At 45.0% G+C, this 20131-nt stretch overlaps 1 protein-coding gene across 1 annotated transcript in view; it reads right to left on the bottom strand.

Moving 5' to 3' along the window:
* The window catches only part of TXNRD2 (thioredoxin reductase 2), a 1379521-nt gene that overhangs the window by 204071 nt on the left and 1155319 nt on the right, over positions 1-20131 (bottom strand). The window contains exon 13 of the mRNA XM_069620040.1: positions 14252-14347. Within this exon, the coding sequence (XP_069476141.1) occupies positions 14252-14347 (96 nt within the window). The remainder of the gene's footprint in view (positions 1-14251; positions 14348-20131) is intronic.

Genomic DNA, 20131 nt, shown 5'->3' with positions numbered 1-20131 from the left:
CACTGCGAAGTGCCGAAACCAGAACCGGAGTCCAGTCCAAAACCCGACCAGATCCGTGGCAAGGCCTATTTCAAATTTATATTGCGAGTACCTAGCAGAACTGAGCATAACCAATCTCTTAGTTAAAATAATCTAATCCAAACTATTTTAACCTAAGTAGAACAGCCTCCTAGAAATCGTGTCATCTGTCATTTGTAAAGCTGCACAACTGTCACCTGTCAATTCTGAAGCTGCAAGCTGTCACCTGCCATTTTGAGTTTACTTTAAATCTGAAAAACGACCTTTATTTAATCGTCCGTATCTCTGGAACCGTCTTGCTACTCCTTATACTTTTGCCGTAATCACGATTCACGCACTCGCGAATTTTGCTGCGACTTGGCCCGATTTCTTTACCTGTAAAAAGATAGCAGCTTTTTGCTTTCCTCTGCTAAAAATTTGTTTGCCTCTTAATAACCATCCCTGAATCATTGCTAAAGTGAGCCTGAGCTCATCCCAAGTATCTCTCACTCACCCTGAACCTCCTAAAGGGAATTAAAAGCATTTTCAGCATATTTCTCACTTCATTGCCACCACATTCAAAGCACTGGGCCTGTGTTTTAAAACTCATACCGGTTTTCTCTAAGCTTGCTGGGGGGGAACTGAATTTCGTATTGTATTTGATTGCATTCCTGAGAACTGTGTGCTCCTCTTTCCATCTCCTTCCATTTCTTACATTGCATAGGGGAGGTTGGTGAATTGCCAGAGAAAAAGTGATTATCTTATCTTTTGCTAAAATCATATCAAGTATTTCTTTACTGCATTTTATTCCCCATTGCTTTTCCCTTGAAATCATAAAAGTATTTTTGCTACTTTATCCATCCTATACTAAACTCCTCATTGATTATAAAGAAGTGTGCTAGTGTCAGATTACCCATTGTTAATTAACATTATATTTATGAGGGCGATATCGATTATTAATTTATTATAAAAGCGTGGTATCTATATTTTGTTTTATTTCTCAAATAAACCTTTTAAACTTGCAAAACAGAACTACTTCTTGGCTCAGTGGGGTCAGGAGGATTCTAAGAGAGGGGTGTTATATAGGGGTAGTCATCCAGAACTCATGAACTGGACATAAAGATATATCAATAAGGGTTTCCATTCTGTATCCCAGACTAGTAGGCATTGACTTAGCTGTAGTGGCTGCTCAGGAGCCAGGAGTCAGAAAAGGACAGCAGACAGTACATCACTAAAATAAAGGAGGATATGGATGTGCTGCAACAGGAAAAGGCGGACCAGGATACCAGATTTCTAGCCTTGCAGAAGGAGTACCAAGAAGGTTTGGACTCCCTACTGCGGAGCCAGAAAAGGCTGGAGCAACAATTAGATTTCAATAGGGCATGTGCCGAGCAGGTAGTCACCCTGCAAAGCCACCTAGATAGGGGGAAGGCAGAGAGCAATAAACTGATTTTGAAAGACCTGGATACCCAGGCAGAGTTTGACCAGGAGCGTCAGAAAGCTGGTGCCTTCCAAAGGCAAAGGGACGACCTGGCGGCACAGATGCAGACTCTTAGTCAGGAAAGGGATACCTTAGGCCAGGAAGTATGCCACTTAAAAAGGAAAATGGAAGAAAATCACCTGGCCCTCCAGAGACTGGGTGAACTCCAAAAAGAACACCAGAACATGTTAGAGCACACCAGGAGGGTGGAGGAGGCTCTGGCAAGAAAGGAGCAGGCCAGTAGGGATGGGTCTGAGGAGGTAACCCTCCTGCAGCAGAGGCTGGCCCAGTACTACAGGACCAATCAGGAGGCACAGAGAGAAAATGAGCCTCTCTGTCAGCACAATTATAGGCTCCAGCAACAGGTAGCCATACAGGAGAGACTGATAGGGTCTAGTAAGGCCTTAACTGAGGAACTGAAAACTGCCCAAATCTCTTCGCTAGCAATGTCAAAAACCAGAAAGTTAGCCCTCCAGTTGTCCAAAAATGTGCATTATCTGTGCCCCCATGAGGAGAAGGAGGGAAGATACTATGCCCCGGTACAAGTACAGGGGCAGGGTACAATTTTGGCACTGGTGGACACTGGACCCCAAGCTACCCTTCTGACCAAAAGGGCCTTTGAGGAACTAAATGCAGGAAGGGGGGAGAATTACCAAATTCCTCTCACCTCTCTTCCTGGACAACTGCAGAACTTTGACGGGAAGGAAATTCCCGTTGAGGGGACTGCAGACTTGGACATTAAAATTGGGCGACACAAGGTGAAACACCCGGTCATAGTAGTGACTCCAGAGGGCACCCCTTGTATACTAGGGAATGACCTCCTGAGAAGGTTGTCACCCCTAATAGATTGCGTAAACAAGGTCCTCTGGACCCAGACTAGCCGACCAATAAAATTAAAACAGAGTGTCAACCATGTTAGTTTAAATGGCACCTGCCACATGGTTGAACAAAAATCTGACCAAGTAGAATTTCACTTCCAGAACAACCAAATTCCAGACGTGACAGTAATAGCAGTAGGACAACAGACTGGTGATGGGGGGTCCTCTCTATTTCTGAAAATCAACCTTCCTTCCAGTTTAAGGTGGTATTCCACACTGGAAGGAAACACCATGAAATTCTTTACTAATCCACAATCAGAAACTCCCACTCCTATAGTCCAGAAAGATGTGAAATCAGCTCAGAGCCTGGCTGATATTCAGCAAATTGGAGAGCAGTTGTTCATCCCTGTCCAGTTAAATGATGGGAAGGACTCTGTTCTCGCTCGAGTGTGTGTGAACAACAGTAAGAGCTTCATCAGTGAAGCCATGTTCCGCCAACTCCCAAAAGATCCAGCCATTCCCACATTCAAACTGATAGACAAATGGGAAATGGACCTGGAAGCACCTAATTCCAAACATCTCCTGCCAAGCAGGTGTATGCTCAAAATCTCCATTGGCAACAAGAGCATAGTCCATAATTGTTGGGTCGTGCGAGACGTCACTGCCGCCTTTTACTTAGGCAGTGACATTCACAATCGCTTTGCCATTAGTTTGGACCTAATAAACTTCAAAGCTTGGTCCCGATTAGCGGATAATCCCATGGGCTTTGATGATCCAGAAAAAGCTTTTAGGTCAGCTCAATTGCTACCTTATGCAGTTGAAATTCAGATTAAAGAGGAATTCACCATCCGTGAAAGGACCCGACAATTCTCCCTGGAAGTGAAAGTTAAAAGAGGACAAAAATTGCAAAACCCTGATGCTTATATACATCTAAATGCTTCTCTCCAACAGCAAGGGTTGGGTTTACCCCCAACATTAGTCAACAGAGAACATGACACCATTCCAATAGAGTTGGATAACAGCGACTTAAAGAGTATTACTCTAGCCGCAGACACCATTATTGGAATGGCGGTTGATGACCGACATTTCTCCATTGATCTAGGAAATGAACTGTTAGGACCAATCCCCAAGGACTGTTTTGACAGTGACAGTGATGACAAAACAACACCAGACAGGATCTTCACCAGGCATGGGGGGGAACATCCTGGTGTACACTTCTTGCCCTTACGGTAAGGAAGATGTGACTTGTGACTTCAGGAGGGATGAGGTGATTTTCCAGGTCCATGAGGGCTGCCTTTCCCACCTGAAGCCTCCAGTCCAAATCAGCACTCTGACCAGGGACTTCTCCACCCAGCTGGAGGAGGCCGCTGAGATAGCCAAACCAGAAGTCTTTCCAGGCTTCAGGCAGATGGTGGAAGAGGGAGTCAACCTAGCTGATGCCTGTGTGACTCTGGAACAGAAGCAAAAGTTGAAACAAGTTTTCTTGGATTTCCAAGATCTCTTTGCGGTAGACTCATATGACTGTGGTCGCACCGACATCCACACCACAACAATTCCCACGGACCCTGGAATGACTCCAGTGTTTGTGAAGCAATATCGCTTGCCTCCCGCATCCATGGAGTCCCTTACTGAAATAATTAAGAACCTAGAGTCCTGGGGAATAATCCGTCCAGTCTACAGCACTTTCAATAATTCGTTGCTGGGAATATTGAAGCCAAACGGCCAGTGGAGACTCTGCGCCGACCTAAGGGAGCTCAACAAACGGGTCCATACGTCCCGATGGCCTCTGCCCTACATTGACCAAGGGCTGGCCCAGATTCAGGGGTCACAGGTATTCACAGCAATAGACCTGACCAATGGATACTGGACCGTGCCTGTCAGTAGGGAGGACCAGTACAAACTGGCTTTTACCTTTGGGGGCCAGCAGTACACATGGGCCCGGACTCCCTTCGGATACCTCAACTCCGGCAATGAATTCAACATTTTCCTACATAAGGCCATGCCCGACCTGGGTGCAAGGGGTAACCTGGCTTATGTAGATGATGTCCTCAACAAAAGTTCATCTGTGGAGGAAAACATAGCGGAGATCCGTTATGTTCTGACACAGTTGAGGGCCGCCGGAGCAAAACTTTCCTTTCAGAAAGCACAGTGGTGTAGAACCCGTGTTAATTTCTTAGGGCATGAGATTACTCCTCAGGGTCTCTGTCCCCAAGAAAAGAAAGTGGAAGCACTCCAGAAACTGAAAAACCCCACAACTCTGCGGGAAATAAGGAGCCTCCTTGGACTGACTAATTACAGCAGAAAGTTCATTGAAGGCTATGCTGAGATCACTAGACCCCTGATTCATCTCTTGAAGGGGGGGTCAAGTGGGAATGGGGTCCAGAACAATCCGAGGCGGTAAGACAACTCAAAAGATGCCTCTCACAAGCGCCTTGCCTAGCTTACCCTGTCAGAAACAAGGAGTTCTTCCTGGAGACGGGGTTCTCTAATACGTGCTTGACGGCAGTATTATACCAAAAGCATGACAAGGTCAATAAAGTAATCTCCTATGCGAGCAAAACTTTATCCTCTGTGGAGGAAAAATTCAACGATTGTGAGAAGGCACTCCTGGCAACGGTGTGGGCATTGAAGAATTACCGCCCGTTTATCCAAGGGGAACACATCATAGTGGAGACTCCACACCAGCCTCTGCAATATCTCCAAAGTGACAGAATCTGGGCCGGAAACGTGAGTAATTCCCAAATTACTTCTTGGATTCTGTCAATGCAAGGCTTTCCTGTGGAGGTCAGATATGGCCAAAACAAGAAGAGACCCCTTGCGCAAGGTCTGGCTGAATTGCATGATTGTGCCAGAGAAAACTGTCTCGAGGACGAAAGTCTAAAAATCAAGGACAACATGGAGGCATACCTTAATTCCCCGCACAAAGTCTTTGAAGAAGACAAGCGTGAGGGAATGCCCACTGTCTATGTGGATGGATGCTCTTACCATGTTGACAACGACGGGGAGAAAGAACTGGTGGCTGGCGTAGGGAATGCATGGGTGAAGGAGTTCCCAGAACCCTCCGATGGATACAAAATTGGTCCCCGAAGTAGTCAGGTGGCAGAATTGATGGCTGTGCATAAGGCCATCCTCACTGCTGTCCAGCATCAACTCCACGAACTGGTCATAATAACAGATTCGGATTATGTACGGAACGGGTTCGTGGAGCACCTGGTTAATTGGAAAACCAGAGGCATGTTATGTGCTAATAACAAACCCCTGAAACATGGTAAGTTAATCCAAAACATTGATGATCTGGTCACCTCGAATGGGATGGCCATCTACTGGAAAAAGATCAAGGGTCATTCCAAAGTAGAGGGACCAGACCAAACTGGAAATGACTTAGCTGATCAGCTGGCCAAAACCGGGGCCATGCAAGGGGATCTAATAGAAATAGAGTCCCTGTTGGGGGAAATCCAGTTCACTGCTATCTCTAGGTCCCAGACAAATGCTCACAATGATCTTTCAACTGCACAATGGAGTAAGGAGACCCCTGATGCTGATTTAATTACAGCTCAGAAGGGGGATCCAATAATTGGTAAGTTTTACCAACACATTGAGGACCCTGAGAACTTTCCCCTGACGGATACCGATTACATTGGGAAAGAGGACCTAAGAGTGTTGACATGTCCAAAAATGTTCCGAATCCAAGACGGTTTGTTGGTAAGGAAATCCCAAGCTGGCCATGATCAGTGGGTGGTTCCTACCTCATTCCGAAGCCTGATGTTAAGTCACACCCATGATGCGGCCACCGCAGGTCATAGGGGGTTTCACACAACACTGGAAATCTTAATAGAGGTTGCATACTAGCCACACATGGGGCAGGACCTCGACCAATACTTGAAGGGGTGTCTTGTGTGTGCACAATTTCAGCCATCATCCCTCACACACCGTGCGCCTCTCCAAAAGAGGGGGATGGCACCTCCATGGTCAGATTTGCAAATCGACTTTGTAGGCCCTGTTATTCGCTCGTCTAGAGGAAACAAGTACATGCTGACCATTACATGCTTGTTTACCAAGTGGGTGGAATGTCTCCCGGCGCCAAACTGCAAGGCAGAAACAGCAGCTGCCCTGATGATTAACCACATCTTTTCCCGTTTTGGTCTACCTCAAAGGATTGAGTCAGACAGAGGTAGCCACTTTACCAGTGAAGTAATGACAAAGATGTGGGAGATACTAGGGGTTAAAAGGAAGCTACACATTGCTTACAGGCCAGCTCCTTCTGGAGCAGTGGAGAGATATAACCGAACCATTGTGAGCATCTTAAAAAAGTTTGTGGCAGATTCTGGGCCAAGTTGGGATATCTGATTACCTCTAGTCCTAATGGCCATCCGATCTACCCCTTCATCGGCAACTAAAATGTCACCATTTGAGTTGATGACGGGGCGCAAGATGGTGCTTCCCCAGCATTTGCTCTACATGACCCATGAGCAGACACTGGTAAATGCCTCCACAACTCATGAGTATGTGGAGAATTTAAGGAAACACCTTCAACATGCTTTTGCCTATGCTCAGCGGAATCTAGAAAGATCAGCTGATAGCATGAAAACTCACTACGACCTGAGGATCACCAGGAAGGAATATACTGTGGGGGACCGGGTCTATCTATACAATTTCCAAAGGAACCAGGTCAAACAGCGAAAATTCTTGCCTACATGGAAGGGACCGTTTGAAATTATAGACAAAATCTCCCCTGTGGCCTACAAGATCTGCATCCCCAAAGGCGGTTTGGCAGAGGGGGAAGACAAGTGGGTCCATATAAATCAGCTAAAGTGTTGCCATCCCAGACACACTCTGCAACAACTGGAGGAGTCCTCTGCAATACCAGAGGGGGCCGTTCCAAAGTAAGTCAGTTAAAACTCTAAAATATTCCACATATCAAAAATATAGTAACGTAATGCAAATGTGCCCTGTTATATATTGTTTTTAAAATCAGACTGCAAAATGCATTTGGATGTATAAAATGTACATGTTTGCCACACCATTAATAGTGGTGGAAAAATGTCTAGGAATGTGTATTGATTGCCGCTTTGCTTTATCATCCTAGGAGAGATGAAACCATGGATACTGACCAAGGACGACGACCGGGGACCGGGAGCAGAGACCCGAGGGGCCCAGGGTACCGCCCAATCCTCCCATCAGGACCAGCAAGGAGAACTGATTGATCGACTAGAGGGAGGAAAAGATGCTGAACTGTGCCATCCATGGAATTGGAAGAAGAGGAGGCGAACATCCCAGATCTTGCGAGTTCCATCAGCGAAAGGACAGAATGGCCATCGCAAGAGGGGGGGCTTGTGGGATATTTTTACCCATGCATCCGAGCCCTACCACAAAAACTGTGCCTTACTGGCATTGAAAACATCATGATGGCCAGAACTTCCCAGAAAATGCACAGGGAAATGCATGAAGAATAGGCTGCCACCCATTTTTGCCTATGTTGTGAGCACAGGAGGGCACTGCCTAAAACCACCATTGGGCTACACACACAGTAGCCTGAAACCATTGGGAATTGCAATGCTGATTGCAAAAAAGCAACTCAGAACTGTGTGGAATTCATTTTCTTAATCCCAAAAATGGTTGCATTACCAGTACTCACCACTATCAGAAAGCCGGCATTTTAAAACCACCAGACTTTTGTGTAAAACTGAACAAATGAAACAAAACCAGACCAAGGAAAGACTTGCTAAGAGGTGGATACAATGTAAAACTATATTCTGAAATGACTTGAAGGAAGTAATTATTTATTGTATATGTAAAATTGTAAGTGATTTAAACTGGGAACAAAAAGTGACATTTAGCTGAAACCTGGCTTAATGAAACTGGATTCTGCCTGACAACTAACCCCGACAGGAGTTGAAACCTGCTCAGCCACTCCCCTTGCCAAAAGGAGTTGTCACCTCTCTGATTAGATTAGGGGTGGAGCAGCTGGGGACTACAGGGAGCTGAACAAAGGCCTGTCCTGGACTCAGGAAAATGTTATATTGAGGGCGTCGTAAAAGTGGCTTCCTCTTAGGGGAAACTGGGAGGGGCAGTGCCTCTGCTAGCAGCTGAGCTTGGGGGAAGTGGATAAACCAGTTATTCCACCCTGTGATGTGGGAAGCCACACCCCTTTTTTGACCAGAGCATAATTATAAAAAGATAGATAACTCATAGTGCGGACTTGTCAGAATTATATAAGTAATATCATTATTTTTGTGATTTTTCTGTGAACATTTTAAGGGGCGTTAGGACCCAGTGGTGTATTCTGGGGGGTTGCTAGTGGAAAATAGGTTCTCACTCCAAATGTATGCATGTTAAAAATCTGACACTTTATCATCTGTAACCCATATCCCTGGTGCACATTTGTGTAAAATCTGGAAAGGTTTAGAGGTCGTTATCTGGATGAAAAGGGGAGAATTCTGTCATCAGTGGACACGACATCGTACAAAGACAGGGATCAGATGGTTTGGTGCTACAGAAAATATGTAAACTGGACCTATAATATTAGAAAAATGGTGCATAGATAAATATGTATTTGGGTCAGAAATAGATTTGTGTGCAATCTGACAAGGGGAGGTTCCTCTGACCATAAAACCTACAGCATCACTCTGACTAACATTTCCTTCCCCAATCATGTGAGAGGGGAGAATTGGGCCAATGACAAGTGAGAGGGGCAGGTTTAGTTATGACCAACGCACACACCCACTTTCCAAAACACATAAAAAGAGACTGCTGGGACAAGTAGAGAGATTCAATTCCATTTGCTGCGGAGCATGCTGACCGACTACATCACATCCAGAGATCCAGACTTCAAATCCATCAATCTCCAAAGACCAGAACTTTACTTCAGAACTTAAAGCAAGGGCCTAAACCCACAAACTGAGAACTCAGCAGGCCTCAGCAACCTTAAAATCATTTGCGAACTATTCCACAGCCGGGCGAGCTGTTTGAATTCATTTGCCAAGAACAATTGCCAGAGACCAGATCAGAGATCCAGAGTGACCCAGACCGCTGTGAGCAGAACCAGAGAGCTGACCCAGATCACTGTGAAGTGCCGAGACCAGAACCGGAGTCCACTCCAAAACCTGACCAGATCCGTGGCGAGGCCTATTTCAAATTTATATTGCGAGTACCTAGCAGAACTGTGCAGAACCAATCTCTTAGTTAAAATAATCTAATCCAAACTATTTTAACCTAAGTAGAACAGCCCCCTAGAAATCGTGTCATCTGTCATTTGTAAAGCTGCACAACTGTCACCTGTCAATTCTGAAGCTGCAAGCTGTCACCTGTCATTTTGAGTTTACTTTAAATCCGAAAAACTACCTTTATTTAATCGTCCGTATCTCTAGAACCGTTTGGGCTAGGAACGAAATTTAACTTTCCTCTGAAAGCTTAGACTCTCCTTATACTGTTGCCGTAATCACGATTCACACACTTGCGAATTTTGCCGCGATTTGCGATTTGGCCTGATTTCTTTACCTGTAAAAAGATAGCAGCTTTTTGCTTTCCTCTGCTATAAATTTGTTTGCCTCTTAATAGCCATCCCTGAATCATTGCTAAAGTGAGCCTGAGCTCATCCCAAGTATCTCTCACTCACGCTGAACCTCCTAAAGGGAATTAAAAGCATTTTCAGCATATTTCTCACTTCATTGCCACTACATTCAAAGCACTTGGGCCTGTGTTTTAAAACTCATACCGGTTTTCTCTAAGCTTGCTGGGGGAGAACTGAATTTCGTATTGTATTTGATTGCATTCCTGAGAACTGTGTGCTCCTCTTTCCATCTCCTTCCATTTCTTACATTGCATAGGGGAGGGGGGTGAATTGCCAGAGAAAAAGTGATTATCTTATCTTTTGCTAAAATCATATCAAGTATTTCTGTACTGCATTTTATTCCCCATTGCTTTTCCCTTGAAATCATAAAAGTATTCTTGCTACTTTATCCATCCTATACTAACTCCTCATTGATTATAAAGAAGTGTGCTAGTGTCAGATTACCCATTGTTGATTAACATTATATTTATAAGGGCGATATCGATTATTAATTTATTATAAAAGCGTGGTATCTATATTTTGTTTTATTTCTCAAATAAACCTTTTAAACTTGCAAAACAGAACTACTTCTTGGCTCAATGGGATCAGGGGGATTCTAAGAGAAGGGTGTTATATAGGGGTAGTCATCCAGAACTTATGAACTGGACATAAAGATATATCAATAAGGGTTTCCATTCAGTATCCCAGACTAGGCATTGACTTAGCTGTAGTGTTGAATTGAATCCTCTTACAGGAAAGAGGCCACTGGTTAATTACTAAACAACGGGATATAGACAAGGGCCATCGTTATTCGAAATTGGTGCAACACAGAGTGGCAACGGTCCCATAAGAAGATATGGAAAAACCCTTTAAATTCAGTAAATAGACCTTTAGTTAAGACAGAGATAAGATGATCCAATTTTCCAAAACAAAACCCAGGAAATATAGCAGGTGTAGGAGTGAAGATCATCTAAGCAGTTTTTGTGTTGTGACTATAAACTTTCTTTAACCAAAGTTTATTCACTGAATTGTTCATTTATTTAATGATATATGCAAATATACTTACAGTGCCTAGTGGAAATTGCCTGTGGCCATGGCTATTGACACACTTTGCCTGTTTCATTGCTTTCTAACATGCCCCTGGCATCTCCAAGTCTGCCACTGCATAAATTGGGCATGGTTATAGACTGAGACCCCAATAAGCCAACTGGGCATGTCATACTGCCATGCCCAGTGGACACTTTGCTTGGGAAATAGCATTTGGCCATTCCTCAGCATCTTCTACACAACCCATATTCTGACTTGGCATGGATAGCTAGAATGCCCAGCAGTTAGTTTACCTGGGTTATCGCCTCAGCCCCTCTCCTAGATACCCAATGTGCCTAATGACTTTTGGCAATGCCCACACAGAGTGGCCATGGTCAGTGGATGGGCTAACACAACCCAGTGAAACTCATCAGTGGCTCCTAGGCGTCACCTACATCCATGATCAGTGGTGCCCCTGAGCACCCCAAAACTCCATGCTACTGCGGCCAACGGCCATGATGTTTGTCAGGGCACCCCGAATGGCAAGAACTAGTCTGCAAGCTCAAGCCAGGCATGCTAGTTTGATTGGGTTAAAGCATCTGGGACCCTTCCACCTACCCTATGAAAGATTAGGTTGGCCCAAGAGAGGTGAAGAATATGGCTAAAAAGTGGAAAATAACTGGTTTATTTTTTTGGTTACTTTGTCCATTCCCCTTGGTCCCCCTAGGGATGGGGGCATGGGGGACGATCCCAAGAAGGTGGCAATATGCCCTTGTTCACTGTATTCACAGAGCGTGATCTGCAGGACCCTGCAACAAATCCACAGGCCAAAATGGTGGCAGTTTAGAAAATGCTCCCAGCCCTCAAACCAACCAGACTGGTTGTTTTTCATCCAGACAATATGGCTCACCTCACTAAAACAGATGGATTGGGCATGGGTCTGCAAATATGAATTCGCTGCACACTGTCATAATAATGGCCTTTGGGTTTGCAAATTTGGTTCATAAATGTGTTCAGTCAAGATAGTTACTATGTCAATTGGCATCTCGGCTCCTGTAAGGTCCAACAACGTCCTTCCCGGTCAGCCACAGCCTTTCGGGCTCTTCAGCCTCTCAGAATGTCCCTTCTCATCCTTGCATTTGCCAAAAGGTGTTCCAGCACCCCTCTCAGTTCCCTGGCTTTTTAAGACTGTAGAGTTTTGAAGTCCTTCTTCGCGTATATTAGCTGCAAGCTTTCCAGGGTCCCATGCCTCGAGACTAATTCTGCCCCATATTCTTGCCAGCAGATGGGTCGGTGAGAGTAGCCTGCGGAGGCCTTGGTTCCTCTTCCTTCTTCCTACCTCTCTGAACGTATCATAACCTCCATGACCAACTCTTAATCCTCCACCCAAGGTTCCTGTGGGCCTTGGGCAGACCTGGCCCACAGGAACCTTCCCTTCCTGTATGACTACAGGACTGCTCTTCTCCTCACTTTCTGATGTTCGCAACTCTTCTTTGGATGGCACTGCAGCCTCTGCACTGTCTTCAGATCCTGATACTACTTCCAAGTGCCTGCCTCTCCTGACCATATCACCTTCACATTACCACCCTCATCTCACTGATGCACCCCAAAACGCACTAGCGCCTGCTCTGTGCTGCGTTTGACACTAAGTTGCCACCACTACTTACCTGTACTAAAATCACCTCTGACATTCCCTCCTTCACCTCCTCAATATAGCTGTCTACACCGGATATGACCTCTCCTCCAGCACTCCGCCACCTTCTCCACCCAATGTTACCCTTGCTTTCTGTCTCCATAGTCCTATCCCTCTTCTGGACTACCATTCTCTCCTCTTGATGATATGACCACCTCCCGCACCCCTGGGCTAACCATCTCCTTCTTCAATCTCTTCACCACATCACCCTACCCACTGCTTTTGCCATCTCTCCAACCTCCTCCACCTCTCCAGCCGCCACCAACTTCGATCCTTCAATCCACATTCACTGACGGAGGCCTCTTTATACTGTTCTCCCTGGTTTGGGCTTTCAGTGAGGGTGTGCAGCTGTGTCTGAAAACTGGGATTGGGTTGGGATTGGCTTCTGCTTTTGGATGAACTCGTCTCACTTTGGACAAAGAAGAATGGTCAACACTGGAGAAGCGCTGGACTAAAAGAGGGCAAGCCAATAATGTGGAGAGGCCAGAGGACTGCTTGGTCCATCCTTCTTTGTCCAAAGTGAGACCAGGTCTCACAAAAGCAGAAACCAATCCTAACCCCATTGCCATTGGATTGCACTTTCCTATCCCAACGCCTCTCCGGTGTTGCCTATACAGACCCTACCCTATGGTTCCCCAAGCATTTGATTTTGTATGCTGGAGAAACGTGTGGCAAGCATTCCAACTTCTCTGAATTTACAGTGTGTTGATTCATGAGGAAATTAAAGCATTGTATTACCAGCGAAAGAAGGCTCTGCCGAAGAACAATGAATTGGTAGCTTTATAGTACATGAGGGTAAACCCGTAGTGGGATACCCGTAGACGTACAACATTGCATCAGGTGCGAGTCTCTAGAGCTAATGGAGCGTGTTGTTAGGGCTTTGTAATGACTTCCCTAAAACGGCCAGTTGTAGGGCAACAGTATCAGGACAAACGTTTTATTATTATTATACAGGTATTTATTAAACGTGGACCTAGCAACAGAGCCTTTTATAAGTCATAGGGGAAACTACCTTTTAAGGGAAGCAGATGGCAAAGCATCACTACAAGGGACAACAGACTAGGATACAAGCAAAGTGCCTTTTATCCTATGCAGGAGTTTTGGGTCCTCCCAGGGAGCACTTCCGACTCTTTCGGATGGGGAAAGGAATTATTAACACTATCCGACACAGTTTTACTGCGGATCTGGGCTTTCCCAAGCCTACCAAGACTGTCCCAAGATCCAAGATCAAGGCCATCAAGACTGTTTGACATTGGAGCACAGTGATGGTCGACTGCTCTGTGATAGGACCACATACCCCCCCAGAGTCCAATGACCACTAGCTTGAGGGCATTTATCCTCTTGGCGGTCCAAAGAACTATGCAACGGACTTCATCACAACATCCACCAGTTTTTGCTGTAGACGAGAGCAAACATTTTCCTATCAGAATTTGCATTAGAAACTCAGTTTTGGAGTTCCAACTATAAAACCCCTCCTTCCCGCTGCCTTCTCTCTGGATCCAATGTCATAAAACATTCCCTAGACATTGGTGTGAGCTTTATATTGGTATTGGGAAAGGTAGTGAACTGGGCCAAAGTTATACGCCTCTGAAAAACTGCTCTTCCTATGGGTCCAACTCAACATTAAAAGAGTCGCTGTAATCAACTCTGTAAAATACACAAACATATGAAGATAAGTGTACACTTACATTATCGTACTCCATTTTTTCAGTGGACTTGTTAAACAAGCGCTGAGCCAGAAGCTTCCCTGCAGCAATCGCAGTCGGTGTCAGCTCTGGGCGACCCTGGAAAACAAAACAAAAAAGGTTCCATTAAGTTTAGGGAAATTATCTACAATGTCAAATAATAAGCAAGCACAAATGTGTTTTCCAGAATGTCAGCCATCAAGACTATGTGTCATGTTAACCTGTTATCTCCCATGCAAGTCATTTACTTTATGCGCTGTTGCACAGCATGGGTCAACATGGATGGGTGTAGATAAATTTCAGATCATGGTTTCATGTGTCCACTAGACCCTTGCCTTAGACTGGTGAGCTGAACGCATGCCCCTTCCACACCCTCACACCCTGAGGACAGCAACTCCCCAGTACACTCTCTAAACACTAGCTCATGGCCCAGGGACTCCCCCTTGCCTTTCTCATCGAAAGCCATTGTCCCATACTGGCCCCCTTAGCAACTTGTGATGGCATGGAATAGAAGATGAGCGAGTTGAGGTGTGCTGCAAGAGTGAAGTAAATGTGTGTCACCAACTTCTATATAAGTGTTTCGGGTGGCATACTTTGTTTGTGAATGTGACAGAGTCCCCAGGTCATGGAAGAAGAATGATTCTTTACTGACAGAGGGGGAGCACGGGGTAACATTTTACCTGGTTTTCAACATACAGCTGGGCACAGCTGGAAAGCAGGCCAACAACTGTCCCACAGCCGAAGCAGTCACAGTATGGTAGTGTGCCCACACCATCTAAACGTCATTTGCACAAACGTATCTAGGGCCTTGGATACCACGTGTCTTATAGTCGTCCTTCAGCACAGGTGTAACCAGAATGACTTTCTTTGCTCATCTCTGGGCTGGCCTTCTTAACTTGGAGCTAGCACAGGTTGCTGAGCATGATTGACAATGTATCTGGGCTGATGAGGCTGGACCTCGCACATGAGGATATAGCTGGCATATGATCACTGTCCTAGTCATATGAAGGCAGCGCCTGGACATGTGATGGCAGTACTTGTGCATATGATGGTGGTATCCCATCATGTGAGGCTGTCAACATACCACTTATGAGCAGCAGAAGAGTCATAGAACACATTATGTACTGGTGTGTGTAACAGGTAGCTGATCTGAGTGACTGCACCAAGGTCTTTAATGCCATCAAGCTTTGCTGTTGCTGAACTTGCTTTGCCCGATGTGCCTAATAACAGTGCTGAAACTGATTAGACCAGGGGTGCGGAGGTGGTCATAGCATCAAGAGGAGAGAGTGGTCTCTGATTATACATGATGACAATTATGTGGCTGTGGCATCTGCGGTGTGAAAAATGTAAAAGGAGATGCACAGGAAAGCGCATAAATAGGACGAGAATGAACACATTTCAGAGCTCCAGGGACAAGTGCTACAGTTGTGTAGGTTACACTGTGAAACTATTGTATACATTGTGCACTTGTGAAGAAAAGCTTGGGGGCCCTTGATACTACCCAGACAGTGAGTATACCATTTCTAAAGCTCCTTTCCGTTCTGCAATGCTTTGCCCCTGGCTCATTTCCCCAGGTTTTTTTGTTTTTTTTGTTTTGGCTATTAGGTGGTGCTAAAAGCGCTACCTTTAAAGCCAAAACTATTGTCATTAAAATAAGAGCTTTAACAAAAGAGCTTGAAATAGGGGCTTTGACTGAAGGTTTGTAATGCTTTTCAATGCACATGACATATGAGGATGGATTTATGTAGTTTGGCTATGCGTCCCACCCATTTAACACCCATTGCTAAGTGAAATCTATAGGATTTTCCTCCCGCCGTTCCCACCCATTTTCCCTCCAACTACAACACCTTTTGCACTATTTGGCTGAATTTGTACCGTGTGGTGAATTTGTCAGTCATTTATACTTTCAAAATGGCAGCCGCTTCCTGTTAATGTTATTGAAAAGTTATTTGACTTGATTGATGCTTTAAAATATATTTACTGCAGCTTTCAATTTATGTTACACATTTCCAGTAACAAAAACAAGGAAGTGTAATAGTTACATTTTGGTTGAAAAGGGCTCTGAAAATATACATCTAGTGACTTGTGAGGGATTGGTCTAATGTTTTTTTTATGTAAGGAGTACCCGATTGGGTCTGTAGTTTCCTAGTGATGTCACTATTATGTGATTGCCTCTCAGGTATGGGCTTTTTAGCCACACGGCAGCCATTTTCTTTCACCAAATCTCATTCTATCTCATGTGTTTCCAGCGTGCTAGCCCAAGCTGTTTTTATCACTGCTAGCCAGCTCCCTTAAACAGTTACCAGGTATTTAAAATCCAACAGAGCAATAGAGACAATTGGTAATTGCTACATCAAAACAGTGCGGGCATACCACAAGCCTCGCATTGAACACAGTTTTTGCGCATGTTCTGATCAGGGAAGTTGCTAGGTCTGGAAAAGACCCGGGGCTATGCTGATTTCGGAACAGTTGGGACTGGGGGCTAGCTAGTCTTTTGGCTGTAGCTCCTGAGATTCTATCCGGGGCTACAACCAAATGATCAGGGACTATAGCCCCTTTAGCCCCCCCCCCCTAGCAACGCCCCTGGTTCTGATGTCTAGTACATACCTTTCCGACTGTTGAAACCTTAAGGGGTGTGTTCAAATTCAGCTCCGACAGCGCAGTACACACTGCACGGTTTACCTTTTAGCGCATGTCCACAAAAACACAGGATGCCAGGCACTAAAGGGTACCCTCAACTTGTGCCCTGTGGGGGGACAATCGAAATCGCAAATCCCAGAACGCAAAGTTCTTTTGACTGAAGTTAAATCCATGTTTGTACCAGATAGTGGCAGTACCTGTCGCGGCGCTCTCCGAGCTTCAAGCCCAGTACAGTGCGCTCTGCCTCTTTAGGGACACGACTTTACACATCTTGATAGGATAAATTAAGAGCTGGGAAACCACCCCGACCTGCCACTGCCCACGGCACCCGAACCCGGATGCACAGAGCAGGGGGGTGCGGTACGCAGGCAGGCAGGACTACGGCCCTAGCCACCATGGTCACAGTTGAGCAGGGATTCAGGGAGAGCACAGGCGGATACTTATGAAGCTCCGAGCAGACTAAGCTTCAACATGGGTCGTTTTTGGTTTGATGTGCTCCGAGGCAACGCATTTTGGCAGCTAGGGCTGACAGAAAAGAAATGTGGAAAGCAAGTTTGAAGCTCATTATGTTTGGCTCTGCATTTCATCACATCGTGGCCATGGACGCCATTCCCTATTAACAGTTTCTGCGCTCATCAGACATCAAACCAATCGCTACAGAAATGGAAATGAAAGCAGTGTTAACATGCGCACAATTTTGTTTTGCTCGTAGTGCTTTCACCCATGACCTGTGTTCTCTACAGGACATAGTGCATTATTAGGTCTGGAAGGAGAGAGTGCATCTCTTAACCCCAGTTATTGCATTCTAAAACTGAACACAAATGGAAAGTGTTCAATCATCACACAATGCCAGTAGAAGGTAAACCAATTTCCATTGGGGGTTCAGTATTTCTCCTTCCATGCAGTCCAGTACATACCCTTTACACCTGTTGAGTCTCCAAGGAACGCAAATTCATTTTACGTTTTAGAATTTCACCATCTTTGTATGTTTCAGGCAGTGGTTTATTAAGATCTCAAGCCCTCCCACAAGGCCATCTTTACCCAATAAGCAGTGCCCATAATAAGAAACAAGAATTGGCAATGCCGCAGTTTGGGTTTTTGTGTAGGCATGGGAAAGGCACTTGCCAAGCACAGCCATAGTATTATTAATGGCCATTGATGTTAGTCGGGGTAAAATAGTGCAAGTACCTGGGCATCCAATGGTAGTACCCTGCAAATGCCTAGTACTTATAGCCAAGCCAAAACTGTTGGCTTTGCCAATGCTTGTTTCTAATGGACTTCAGTAGATGTTGGCTTGTTGGCTTGGAATCTGAATGATGCTCGTAAATACATTGCCTTCCAAAATGGGCCTGCTGTACTGAATACCATTAAAGTTGTATTTTACAAATAGACACATTTACTTAATGTTATATGGGCAATTGATCTCTCTCTCTAACGCAAGAACACATATTCGCAATGGAAACAGCATTGCTCAATGGACGTCCAAATAATATGCTGAGCTGACCTCATTATATTATTTTTTTATTTTGTTTTTATTTACTCGTGTTTACCAAGAATACTTGGTTTTACAAGACAAATTCGAGGTTTTCAAGGCTGTCCTTTGAACTTGTTATTCCGTTGCAGCTGCCTCTTGTTGACTGTGTTTCGATCTGTTTTAGAGCGATTTGTAGGATTTTTGCAGTGGCAATCGACCATGCAGTTTTTTGTCCACTTATCAAACGCGGCCACTATGCATCTTCCTCTTGGAGGGAGAATTCATCTAGGGCTGATGAGAGGTGTGCAAGTCTCGTTTCTTGTAGCACGGGACAAGACATTAGTAAATGACACACTGATTCAATCTGCTCTGCCTTTTTGCAGAGCCTGCAGATGTTGGAGCTCGAGAGTCCTCTTATGTGGAGAATGTCATTAGTCGGCAACATGTTTAGTCTCGCTCTCAGAAAGGTCTGCCTTAAAGATCTGTTGGGGAATCTTTTGTAAATTTCCAGAGTCATTCAATTTCATTGCGTGTGATGGCAGGTAGCTTAAAAGTGTGTTCTTCCAGGCCTTCTCGAGCGTTTAAATCCAGTCTATCTCCTCTAATTTCTTTTTGACTCAGAAGATTTCTGATCAAATCGTCCTCTGTGCGGGCGATTAGATTTAGTCGGACTTTTTTTCTAGAAGCCCATGTTGGTATCATTTTTGAACCACCCTCCTCCGTCTCTTTGCTTATCAGTTTATATAGGGTCGGGGCGTCCGGTAGCAAGGTTTTCCTAAACAGTGACATGCTACTGTTTTCAACTATTGCCTTTAGCAAAATAAGGCCGAACTCTCTCCTTATCACCGGCATCAGAGTTGATTTAGGGAAGGACATCACTGCTCTCCAAAAGTAGCCCTCAATTCTGCCAGATTTCTTCTGGTATCATTGACACAGCCTCAGCGTCGTAGATCAGGGAAGGGACGACTTTTGCTTTGTAAAACTTGATTACAGGCATCACAGAAAAACAGCCAAATTTCTTGTCCACCAGTCAAGCGTGTGTCGTCAGGGAGTGGGCTTTAGCCCAGATGTATCTTTGCCTGCTTAATTCTGATCGCGAACTGTCAAGCATACTCCCAAGTATTTGAATTTGGCGACTGTTTCTATTTCGACATTTTCCAGATGCCAATGCAATGAGTTAGATCTTTTTGCCTTTCTCTCTATGATCCTAATCTTCGTTTTCTTTTTGATAATTTCCAGCTTGTACCATCCAATATAATCTGCCAGGTTTGATAGTTGGCGTTGTAAGACGATCAGTGTTTGATCTAGCAGAGTGATGTCGTCCGCATATAGTATTCGGGGGACTAGCTTTCCTCCAATCTTTGGTGGAAATGCTCTGGTGGAGGAGGTTGAATCTTTGTAGTCCCCTATAAAACCTATAAACAGTGCTGGAGCCAGAGGACACTCTTGCTTTACCCCTCTATTCGTCGTTATTCCGTCCGAGAGGAGCCCATTTTTGTTAAGTTTCACCCTCATTGAGGTTGCATAATAGAATGCCTTTATTGGTTTGAGGATTCTTTTTTTGACAGTTTCCAGCCTGCAGTTTTGCCCATATCAAGGATCTGTCCACTTTGTCAAAGGCCTGGGTGAGGTCTATGAACGCCAGGTACACCCTTGAAGTCCCTTCCTCAGTTTTATTTTCTAAGATGCTGATCAGCATGATGTTAGCTGTTGTTCCGGAATTTTTTCAGAAACCTGCTTGGAAAGTGTCACGTGACACCATCAGCTCA

The sequence above is a fragment of the Ambystoma mexicanum genome, chromosome 10 (assembly GCF_040938575.1).
Source record: "Ambystoma mexicanum isolate Mex_15411 chromosome 10, UKY_AmexF1_1, whole genome shotgun sequence".
Lineage (NCBI taxonomy): Eukaryota > Metazoa > Chordata > Amphibia > Caudata > Ambystomatidae > Ambystoma > Ambystoma mexicanum.
This window is presented reverse-complemented; position numbering and strand designations above follow the sequence as displayed.